Raw genomic sequence first — 12,914 nt, 5'->3', positions numbered from 1 at the left:
GATAATCTCGGAAAAACATCTCCTCACTTATTAAGTCGTCGTTTTTCCGCGCGCCGTCATGTGTGTTGTGTGTTTTACGATCTCCTGAGAGATATGCAGCGAGTGCAATTTTATTGTTGATTTTTTTTTTTTCGTTGGGCCAGCAGAAGAAGTTGTGGAATTTTCATCATCCAAATGTGACAAAAGTGGATTAGCAAGAATTGTTGAGAAGATTTCGGCGAAGAGGCAAAGAACGAGAGCGTTGGTTTTTCATGCGGGCAGAAACTGTTCTTGTGTTGAAAGTGAGTAATATTTAAAATATTTGACAGTGAAACTCAGAATAAGAATATCGCAAATAACAGAACAAAAAACAAAACAACAAAACAACAAAACAACAAAACAACAAAACAACAAAACAACAAAACAACAAAACAACAAAACAACAAAACAACAAAACAACAAAACAACAAAACAACAAAACAACAAAACAACAAAACAACAAAACAACAAAACAACAAAACAACAAAACAACAAAACAACAAAACAACAAAACAACAAAACAACAAAACAACAAAACAACAAAACAACAAAACAACAAAACAACAAAACAACAAAACAACAAAACAACAAAACAACAAAACAACAAAACAACAAAACAACAAAACAACAAAACAACAAAACAACAAAACAACAAAACAACAAAACAACAAAACAACAAAACAACAAAACAACAAAACAACAAAACAACAAAACAACAAAACAACAAAACAACAAAACAACAAAACAACAAAACAACAAAACAACAAAACAACAAAACAACAAAACAACAAAACAACAAAACAACAAAACAACAAAACAACAAAACAACAAAACAACAAAACAACAAAACAACAAAACAACAAAACAACAAAACAACAAAACAACAAAACAACAAAACAACAATACAACAAAACAACAAAACAACAAAACAACAAAACAACAAAACAACAAAACAACAAAACAACAAAACAACAAAACAACAAAACAACAAAACAACAAAACAACAAAGCAACAAAGCAACAAAACAACAAAACAACAAAACAACAAAACAACAAAACAACAAAACAACAAAACAACAAAACAACAAAACAACAAAACAACAAAACAACAAAACAACAAAACAACAAAACAACAAAACAACAAAACAACAAAATAGCATTACATTGTAACAACATATTAGTAGAACAATAGAAAATATAAGCAATTAAATACGGTAACAACAACATAAGAAAACGACAGATCATCACATCAACACATTAACAGAAACGAAAAACAAGTGAACCACAAATTGACAGAACAATATAATAGAAAAACAACTGAACAACAAAACAAAGGAACAGAGCGATAATACAACAAAACAACACCAAAACTTCAGAACAATATAACAAAGGATGCAGGCCCAGAAAAAAACATAAAAGCAGAACAAAAAGAAGAAGAAGAAAAGGATAGACAAATCACAAAACAACTCAAGGGCTAGAATTTTGTTTCGCTAGAATTAAAACAGAACACATTACAAGGGCAGAACAAATGATAGAAAGAAAAGCATAGAAGTATGGAAGTACAGAAAAATAGAAGTTCAGAAAAATAGATTAACAGATGACAAGCAAAATAGAAGAACAGATGAATAGAAGAACATAAGAACAGAATAACGGAAGAATAAAAAAATAGATAAACGATGAACAGAATAACAAAGCACATAATAATAACAAAAGATAGGAAAAATAGAAGAATAGAAGAATAGAAGAAAAGAAGAATAGAAGAATAGAAGAATAGAAGAGTAGAAGAATAGAAGAATAGAAGAATAGAAGAATAGAAGAATAGAAGAATAGAAGAATAGAAGAATAGAAGAATAGAAGAATAGAAGAATAGAAGAATAGAAGAATAGAAGAATAGAAGAATAGAAGAATAGAAGAATAGAAGAATAGAAGAATAGAAGAATAGAAGAATAGAAGAATAGAAGAATAGAAGAATAGAAGAATAGAAGAATAGAAGAATAGAAGAATAGAAGAATAGAAGAATAGAAGAATAGAAGAATAGAAGAATAGAAGAATAGAAGAATAGAAGAATAGAAGAATAGAAGAATAGAAGAATAGAAGAATAGAAGAATAGAAGAATAGAAAAATAGAAGAATAGAAGAATAGAAGAATAGAAGAATAGAAGGATAGAAGAATAGAAGAATAGAAGAATAGAAGAATAGAAGAATAGAAGAATAGAAGAATAGAAGAATAGAAGAGTAGAAGAGTAGAAGAGTAGAAAAATAGAATAACATAACCTATAACTACAGCGAATTTTCAAAACAGAAGAGCAGAGCACATATCTACTGAACAAAAAAGTCACTGTTAGGTATTCCAACGCTGCCTGATACACTATACCCAAATCCTTCTCAGTATCTCGCCTGCCACCCAAGGCAAGGAAAACTTCCTGGAAAACGTGAACACATCTTTTTCCAGGTATGTGCAGGTCGTCACACACACACACACCCGCAAACCCACGCGAGACAAAAAGATAATATGTGAATGCTCTTTTATGGATGCACGCGATATACAGTGGCGGCGGCCTGCGGGAAAAGAAGAACAAGAGCAAACAAGTTTATCTCTCCTCGAGGGGTCGTAAAAAGTCACCGCGCGTTTTCCGACGGAATTAGGCAGACATTCAATCCATGCCACCCGGCAGCGGTGGCGAAGGGAACAGGACAACCCAGGAAAAACAGATTCCATAAAAGTTGTAAAATGATCATAAAATCCTACTACATACATTGCATTGGCGGTGGTGAGGATGAGGACTTGAAGGTGGGTGTCCCGGCAATGTTACGAACTGTCAATGAAATCCCGGGCCGGCGACGGGAACTGTCAAATTAGCTGTCATAAATGTACGGTGAGACGTGACTTTGTTGAAGCCACCGTCACTTTCTCATATTTCCTATCGCCAGCAATAACAATAATAATCACACCAATCGAGGAAGTGACGTTGTTTACGTTTTACAACGGTCATGATTTGTTTACCGTAGGAAGCCAACCGTTGCAGGAAACGAATGCGTTTCCAGCTTGGCAATCCTTTCCTCTGGATCGAACGAAACTTCGAACAGAGTGTAAACAAATAAAGAGGAAAGACACTTGAAAGGAAGACGACGAAGGGATGCCACGAGAAGTGTAGATTAAATATGTTTATGAATGTGAGACAAACTTAAACAAAAATAATCCTCTCTTTCGAAGGGCTTCAGGGATTGACACGCCGTAGCAGGTTCATCGCGGGGCAGTGGATGAAGTTTGAAGTTTAAAGAGTTTGGTTTTTGGAGTCAAATGTTTGCGTCGACTTCATTAATACCCTCTTTGTTTATTTGATTTGAGGTAAATATTGATTTGGGAGGATCGGTTTGAAGTAACGCAGTTGGTGGTATTTAAGTTATTTTTGTCAACGATGCAATTTGTTTGTTTTTTTTTTTGCTGTGATCGCTATAAAACTTTCCATCGACAAACGTTTTCTTGACTTAATAAAAAAGGAATTTTTATATTGAAAAATATTCGGCAAGATAAAAAATACAATTTCAACATTTTTAAAAATAATTATTTTTTCAAGTTACAGTTGTAATGAGAAATCTATCTAGTTTATTTCTAGACGTTTACAGATTTCCGATTCTCAATGTTTATTTTACAAAAACATTAAAAATCTCACCTGTCACACAACAGAGCGTACATTTCTCTAACGCAAGCAATAAGGAAAAGAAAATCTCTCTGGAGCAATTTGTAACACGTGTCGTTTCCAAGCACTCCATCATTAGTCAAAGTTGAGGAGTGTGTAGGCGTTTAAAAATACGTCTAGGAATTTCTCAAAACAAAACAATGGAAAAAGAAAACATTTCTCACGAAATAAATTGGGAAACTTCAAAGCGAACAAAAATGCTTTTCTTCATTAAACTCATGATTTTTTTTTCTGTCCTATTAAAATATCATCTTTCCAATCAGATATCTACCAGCAAAAAAAAACTTCCCACTTTCTCCATGGGAAATATTTTATTTTCAACAAAACCGTTATATCCTCAGCAGACTGCGACGAAGGATCAACGACATCCCAGTGGCGTCCTTTCTTCGAAGAACAACTTCCTGCCGAAAGAAAAAAAAAGAAGATGATCCGCAAATGTGTAGGATTTGTGATGTTCTTTTTTTCTTTTTCACTAGCCCCGATGTTAAAGCTCTCAAAAGGAGAAAAAAATCGTACGTAGGATGTTCGCTCGCACTTTCAGTGAAACATGAGCAGCAGCGAAGAACACACAAGTCAGGAACGAGCGGACGAGAAAATATTAATGTTTTCTATTAACAAAACATCCGAATATGGATTTTCGCCCGCGTTCAATCAGAACTGTATTAAGGATCCGGAGGAGGATTTTTTTGTTAGTCTGAGTTTTTTTTCTTTCTGCTTCCTTGATAAAACGAATGAAACGAGCGCATGCATGAGTTGAAGCGATTCAATTTCGTGGAAGGAAATGAATCTGAAATGGAAAGAAAGAAAAAACGATTGAGAAGGCAGAGTTTGTTAGTTCTTTGAGGGTTCTACATATTATGAAGGCATGTTGAATAAAAGAGGCCATTTTGTAAGCAGTGTAAATTTGTAAAAATACCCTATTTATTTAATTATTTCAAGATAGAAATTGTATTTTGTCAATCACTAGAAAAAACTAGCATCCTCAATATTGCTCCTGGACCCATCTTCATTAATAAATATTGACTCAGAATTAAATTCCCAGTGAAAGCCTGGGGGTCTGAAATGTTGCTCAAAATATGCATTTGATTTCTTCGGCTTTGGATAAACGATTTTTTCAGATTTGTGTCACTCGGTCCATAGTTTGTTTTTGAAAATAGTTAACGACCCCCAGGTCTTTTGTGGTCTCTATTGCATGTTTCTTCTCGAACCTAGGAGTCAAAAGGCTTGAATGGTGAGAGCATCCAACGAACCCATGATCATCCGCTTTACAGCGGACAGCGTTATCATTCGCCCACGCCTGCTCACGACTTGCGGATATTTTTTTAGCTTTTACGAGATGTTAAAAGTAGAGAGGCTATATGGAGAGGCGAAATTAACTTGTTAATTTTTTGTGAACAATAACAATAATAACATTCAACAAAAATAATTTAAAATGATTCGAACTTAATTCTACACAGGTCTTATCGCTTGATTGGAACCGCGATGTGGGGTGCCAATCAAGTGACAGTTGCCCCACCATCTTCAGAAATTTGTTCTAAAATTGATCAGGGGGTGTCTTTAAACGACAATATTTCCAAAACGCTAATATTGATGCCCCACCTTCCTTGAGAATCTGGTCAAGCAAGGGTTTCGCCGAAGGTTATGAAATTATTTTAAAGGCTTTGTATTTAGTTTTGACTGCAAAAAACAACCAAATTGATTTTTTTTTTGCAAAACGTTTGAATTGTTCTGTTTTTACATTTTTTTAATTTTAATTGTCTAAAAATAATGGCCATGAATAATAGAACCCCACAAAAAAAAAAGTTCTCCAAGTATCTTGTTTCTACATGGAAATAATTCAAAGAACTTGTCTTGTTGGAAAGAATGCAAAAAAACATCGGTTTATTTTAAAATATCAACTATTATCAAATAAATAGCTCATCGTTATTTAAGGAACTCCAAACTTTAAGGTAAAAACGGTTCTCCTACGAAAGGACGAATCTCAAAAGGCCGAATTACTCGAAAGGCAGAATTCTCATAAAGCCGAATCCCAAAAAGCCTAATGCTCAAAGGCCGAATCCTATAAGGCAAACCGCGTCTAACTATGGAAACCTTGCCATGCATGCAAGTGAGTAAAGTAGAATGATTTAAAGCATTTCAAAAGTGTTTCAATCTTGTTGTTTATTGAATTATGGTGACGATAACCGAAATTTTATCAAGTACTTAAATTAATTCAAATAATTACAGTTAATGTTTTGCGGCAAATAAATAGAAACTTTAAAAATTTAGTTTGCAGCAATGCTAGAAAGCTTTGCCTTCTTTATTTCGAAACCATTTTTTGTTAAATAACTATGGTTTATGATTCATTTATCAGGTTTTTTTATTTGGCGAATTGTCCGTTATGCGAAACGACAACTGGTATTATGATTGATTTCAGGTAAGGGTTTTATTTTTAACAAATAAGAAAAAATCTGAACATTTTGATAATTTTCGAATTTACTGTGATTTGAAAATTGAGGTTTTTTTTTGTTTTTGTTATATAGAATGTAGAAAAACTCTTGAAAAATATTTTATAAAATAAATAAAGCCGTTTATAAAATTGGTCAATTTACAGAATCTTATGCAACGAGTTTCAAAATGAAGTTTTCTTTTGGAGTCGTATGTTTACTAGAATGGCTCGAGACGGTCGATTTTTCAGAACATATTTTTTTTCGGTTGCTTTTAGGACCCTAATCAGCTCCCCGAAGTTTGGGTGCGATTATTAGCGTCCACACTTTGCGTTTTTTTAATTTTTACGGGAATTAGTATGGAAAAACGTTCTTTTTTTCATTTTCTTTTTTACCATTTTTATTTTTCACTAAATTTTTCAATCCATCACAATAGCATTAAAATTGAGAAAATTCTCTAAAACTTTCTCGAAGAAAGTATTGTGCTATTTTGCTCCTGTTTTAAGATACAGCGTGCTCAAGTTTTAGAGAACTTTCTCAATTTTGACGCTATTGTGTTGGTTTGAAAAATTTAATGGAAAATAAAAATGATTAAAATCAAAATGTTAAAAAGAAGGTTTTGTATGTATGTATGTATGTATGTATGTATGTATGTATTTGAACCCCCGTCTTGGCAGGACTTTGCCATGACCACAGTATATTTCAACTGAGACGGTTCGGTTAGTAACCACCATATATCTCAAGAACCTTTGAATCGAATACCTTTCTATGGCTAACGATTTCTTCTGAAATTGTACGGACATAGATCGGTAAAGCAGATGACTTGGGCCAGGCAATCCACGACTCCCTCGTCCAGTTCATGAGTATATGAGATGGCCCTTGTTGTAATATACTAGCTTGCTAAGTCATAGACTACTTAAATCTTAGCTAAGCTAAGCGTCCCTATTATATAACTACTAACACCGTCTCAAAAACAGTCCAGGGCTGTTGTAATATACTAGCTTAGCTAAGATTTAAGTAGTCTATGTCTTAGCAAGCTATGACTAAGCTATTGAGGTCCCAACATTGTAACTTTAGGATCATTCTCAATAAAGCTTTCAACCTGAACAGACGTCTTTAAAAGTTGAAGGCTTTATTGAGAATGATCCTAAAGTTACAATGTTGGGACCTCAATAGCTTAGTCATAGCTTGCTAAGTCATAGACTACTTAAATCTTAGCTAAGCTAGTATATTACAACAGCCCTGGACTGTTTTTGAGACGGTGTTAGTAGTTATATAATAGGGACGTGGCGTTACATCGTGCTGCCATCTGGTTTTTTGAAGTGCAAGAGTGGAAAAGTGATGAGTCATCGTCTTAAAATAGACGGCGTCTCTCTCGCCCAGCAAAATAAAGTCGATAAAGTACTCAGTTTCGATGAGAAAAAGTGGAAAACGTGGTCTAAAAATAGCGACGCCATCCCCCTATGGTTTGATATGTTATACCTTGTGACATTATTGCACCACTACGGATCAATTCAGTTCTAGAGCAATAATTCCGAGATGGCCGACTGGTTAGCGTCCCAGACCATCAATCCAAAGGGTGTGAGTTCGAATCTCACCTGATTCATAAAGTTTTTTTTGTTCATATTCAAAGTTCAATTCCTGATTCGAAATTTCAACGAAACCGACCGGGATTTGATCTCTGAACCATCTGCATTCGAGGCAGAAGCCGCAACCATCAAGCCACGGAGCCGGTTCCAAAAAAATGTTAAAAAGAAGGTTTTCCGCACTAATTCCCATACAAAATTCGAATGCAATGCGCAAAGTGTGGACGCAACCAATCGCTCCCAAATTTGGGGTGTTGTTTTGAGGCCCAAAAGGCATCAAAAATACTTTCTGTTTTAATTAGATCATTTTTTAAATTTTTCCATATAACGACAAGCCAGTCTAATGTTTATCCAACGAAGTTTTCTGAGTGTTACAAACGAGTTCCATTCAGTTAAAGTGATCTCAAGATACAGCTATGTGGATATTTCATTTAAAAACATTCTTCTCAGATTGTGTATAGACTATACACGAACCAATGCTTCAGAACAGTCCAGAATGAAAAATTATTCCAAAAGATTTTTGAGAATTATCTTTACAACATTGTACAACATCGATCAGTTTCTAATTTCAGAACAAAGCAAAAACAATCACCCTCTCAAATGAGACGTTAAATTCCAGATAATTAGCTATTAAATGGCTCTTTAGAGATCGAGCGTGAGGGCCCTCCAGATGCTGCAGCTGTCACAAAAACACACTAAAAATAACTCTCCAAAACTCCCTTCTCCACGCACGCCTAGACGTGCGCCAAGGCATAAACAGCTGTGACAAAGTCGTCCCCTTAGTTCCAAACGTTTATGGAATCGAGAGTGTCAAATTTCGTGTAGGTACTCTTTGTCTTCGCTCTGGCAGGCGCAGGTCAAACGCTAAGTGCGTGCGCCATAAACACGAATCCCCGGGCCTGTTAATTTTCCCACTTTTCTTCCAGCAGCATTGAGTAGGATTGACTTGAGGGGCCTTTGGGAAATTCATTTTCCGGGAAATGAGTCGTTGACCTTTCTTGGGCTAATGCTTTGAGAAACGATGTGATTTAAGTTATTATCGATGCACCTGCTGGAACGCTTCGTTCCGCTTCCGTAATGGGTTTGAGGAGGTATTTATAGGCGTTCGAAGAAGTAACTCCTCCGACGATTGAAGACGAATGAAGATGGTAGAAGTTACGATTGAGGAAAATATAAAACGAAATAGAGTGACTAAGTATGAATTTTTCATTATAAGTCGAATCCGCAACGACGAATGACGAATCGTTCCAATTATTGCCAGAGTGGTAATCACTACCGATACCAGAATCGTTATCTTCGTACAAATTGTACAAATTGGCGTGTGAAACACCAATCGCCGATAAGCACAACATCGCGATATGCTGTTGATGTTCGACGACTTCCGTTGATACCGACCAGTAGTCCGACCTTTGATTATGTGTAACTACCGTATTGTTTACAACACCCTCACCAGACGCTGGAGCGTTCCGACGTCACCAAGAATGCACATTCCAGAGTTCACGAACGGTTATCGGGCTCGCGAATCCTGCGACATCAACAGCTCAGAACGCATTGTAGTTCTGGGATATCTGACAGCTCCAAAACTGCCACCGGGGATGATTTATTGACTCCTCTCGATGTCCAGTGGTTTTCGCACTGATAACCCGTTGACACTTGATGGACATACGTCGTGTCATGGTTTTCGTTTGTACCTCGGTATAAAAGATTCGGTAGCGTCCTTGGGTCAACTAGTTTGCTTGTGGAACAATCGAAGAATAGTCCTCCCGCGTAGTGTTCAGTGATCGCAGAAACTATCAACACTTAAGACTTGAAAGGATGCGGATATCGCCGTTCCCGGGAGGGATCTGGATTAGTTGTGTCATACTTGGGATCTTGGCTGCGGAGCCAGTCTTTGGACAGCTACCACGCAACCCGTGTTTGCCACGATGTGTAACGTGGCAGGAGATCTACACCTTGTGGCCAACGGCCAACGAACAGGAGTACTGGCAGTGTGTGGCGATGGAGAGCGATGAGTGGTGGACACTTCAGCGAATCACGTGCCCCGAAGGATCGGTGTTTGATTACGGGTGGCAGCTCTGCGTTGACCGCAATTACGTTCAGGGAACAGTGTCAGTTCAATGTGGCGTGAAAATGCCTGAACTTCCTCCGATGGAGGGATCTCTTGGGGTTTGTCCCGATCCTGGATGCGTAACGTTCGAGCAGATCAACACGCTGTGGGCAATTCCAGATCCGGAGTTCTTCCTGCAGTGCCGCCCCGAACCGGACGCAACTTGGGTGCTCAAGCAGATGCCATGTGCTCCCGGAACGTTGTTCCACTTTGGTTTGCAAACCTGTGTGACTCCGGACGAATGGCTCGCTTGTGACGGCCAGGTTCCGAACGAACCAACGGATGCTCCACCTGTGCCTTCTCCGGCTCCGACTCCAGTGACCACAGTTGCTCCTACACCACCTCCTGTAACTACCGTAACACCAACGTTACCTCCAGTTACCACCGTTACGCCAACGTTACCTCCAGTTACCACCGTTACGCCAACCTTACCTCCAGTTACCACCGTTACACCAACGCTACCTCCAGTTACCACCGTTACGCCAACCTTACCTCCAGTTACCACCGTTACGCCAACGCTGCCTCCAGTTACCACAGCTCCACCCCCGGTCACCACCGCTGACCCCGACCAGGACGTGGGAGACTTCTGTATCGAACCTCTGTGCGACACCTGGCAGAACATCAACACGCTGTGGCCACTGCGGGATCCGAACTTCTTCTACCAGTGCCGCCCGGCGTTCGGTGGCGGCTGGATTCCCCAGCAAATGCCGTGCGCCCCCGGCACGGTGTTCAGCTTCCGACACCAGGTGTGCGTGTGGCCCATCCAGTGGGTGGATCCTTGCGGGCCTGCTGATCCAACCACCGATGACGATGTAACTGACGCGCCTACTACTGTGACAACTGGGAAACCTACACCAACTGGAACTCCCTATCCGAGCCCGATCCCAACAACCACGCCAGAAACCACACCAACAGCGGTACCTCCGCCTCCCGGAGTGGACTGTCTTCGACCGAACTGCGTTTTCCTGCAGAACACGGACATTCTCTGGCCAACCAGGACTCCGCAAGACTTCTATCGCTGTATCTTCCTGCTGGACACGTTCTGGTTCCCATTCCTGGACACTTGTCCATTTGGGAAGTACTTCAGCTTCGAGTACCAGAGCTGCGTGGATCCGCTGGACTGGAACGACGTTTGCGCAGCCGTTCCGGAGGATATCACCACAACTCAGATGACAACGACTGAAGCCGTCGACGAAGGAATTGATCCGTTGCCGGTCATCTGTGGATCACCACGCTGCGATACGGTTCGCGAGCGGGAACTTCTCTGGCCAAGCACAGTTGCTAACCAGTTCTACGAATGTGTCTGGGTCGAGCGCTTCTTCCAGTTCATTCCATTCCCGAAGCGTTGTCCAAACTTTTATCTGTTCGACTTCATGAAGCAGGACTGTGTTCATCCACTTGAGTGGACCGACATTTGTCCGATCTACCCTACGCTACCACCCAGCTGTCCGGACTGCTGCCCGACTTGTCCACCAGGAGAGACCACCACCACGGTCGCTCCTAGCGATCCCATAAACGTACAGCTTCCGATTGTGTGTGGGGTGCCACGCTGTCGCGACGAGGACGAAATCGCGTTTCTTTGGCCCGATCTAGACCCGCGGGCGTATCACCGGTGCATGCCCACCACAAACGAGTGGCATCAGGCGGTTATCTCGTGGTGCGAAGTTGGGGAGATGTTCCAAACTCTGGAACAGCGGTGCGTACCCGAGGAAGAATACGAAGATATCATCTGTCCCATCTATTCGGAGCCCATTACGGCGGGTACCGCCGGAACACCGACGGAAGCACCAGTCACTACTCCGGAAGAGCCGGAAATCGAACCGGAACTCACTTGTGTTGATGACTTTGATCCAACTAGCCTCTATCCGATCACTTGCGATGTACCGCGCTGTGTCACCCAGGGTGATCAGAACATCCGCTGGCCAGCGACCGACAGCGAGACCTACTTTGTTTGTCAAGCCCTTGGAGTCGGTAGCATTCAGTTCCCAAGCCGGATGCGTTGCGCCGCAGGAACTCGTTTTGACTTCTTCCGTCAGTGCTGTACCGTCGAGATTGCTACCGTAGAAGTTTGTCCCGTTTTCCCTATCGCTAATCCCGTCCTAACGTGCTCCAGCGAGTTCAACGTGTCCAGCATCCTCCCGGCAGCTTGCGACGTTCCTCGTTGCAACGGTCCCTCAGAAATCGTTACCTTCTGGCCTTCCCAGCTACCCAACAAGTACTACGAGTGCAGCGAAAACACCTTCGGGAACCTTTTCCCGCTTATGCAAGACTGCCCCACCGGAACCTCCTTCGATTTCTTCCAGCAGTGCTGCACGATCGAACCGGCCCTCACGGCCGCCGAAGTTTGCACCCTCTTCAACGAACCACCAGCAGTCCCGTCCATTATCCCGGAACCGGCCCCCATGCCCCTCCTAATCTGCGACCGCCCACGCTGTGAAACCCCGGAAGAGCGCGCCCAGATGTGGCCGTCGCGAGACCCGACCCTTTACTACACCTGCGGAACCGACTGGGACGGAACGTGGCGTCCGTACCAGTACAGCTGCTCGTCCGGCACGCTGTTCCTGGCGGACCGGCAGCTTTGCGGTGAGCCGTGGCTGTGGCAGGAGACCTGCGGTGAGGAGGAGCCGGCGACTTCGACGACGGAAGATGTGACGGATGCCAGTACGCAGCCATCGCCGAACTTGACGCCGCCGAATTTGCTGCGCAAGTGAGCTGAGGGACGGCATTTTTGTTTGTTGTAATATAATTTTTAAATATTTTGAGTGGAATAAATGTTATGAACCCCAAAAATGTCATTGCTGCAAAATGTCCAAATAATTGGCAAACCTGACTCGGAACGATGCGTCGCACTTTCGCCAACTGCGCGCTGTAAAGTCCCATACTGCGCGTTTTGTTTTTGTTGATCTTCTTTCTCGAATCGCTTGACATTGTTGACAGGTATGTTTTTATTGCACCAAAAGTGCAGAAAATCGCTGGCAACAATGTCTACGGCACATTCTGAAATGCCGCGCGGCGTGTACCTTTGAGAGAAACGGACAATATTTTTGTTTTCATACTGATCAAGTCAAAAAATCATGT

General features: G+C 40.8%; 2 protein-coding genes across 5 annotated transcripts in view; both read left to right on the top strand.

The window, feature by feature from the left end:
* Positions 1–12,914, top strand: part of LOC120432354 (cation-independent mannose-6-phosphate receptor) — a 259,577-nt gene that overhangs the window by 225,191 nt on the left and 21,472 nt on the right. The gene's annotated exons all lie outside the window — the stretch shown is intronic.
* LOC120419691 (uncharacterized) lies at positions 9,313–12,626 on the top strand. Its single transcript, XM_039582479.2, has one exon. It carries the CDS (start codon positions 9,545–9,547, stop codon positions 12,545–12,547), a length of 3,003 nt encoding a protein of 1,000 aa, XP_039438413.1. The 5' UTR covers positions 9,313–9,544; the 3' UTR covers positions 12,548–12,626.

This window comes from Culex pipiens, chromosome 1 (genome assembly GCF_016801865.2).
Source record: "Culex pipiens pallens isolate TS chromosome 1, TS_CPP_V2, whole genome shotgun sequence".
Classification (NCBI taxonomy): domain Eukaryota; kingdom Metazoa; phylum Arthropoda; class Insecta; order Diptera; family Culicidae; genus Culex; species Culex pipiens.
The sequence above is the reverse complement of the archived record's forward strand: the minus strand, read 5'-3'. Positions and strand labels throughout refer to the sequence as shown.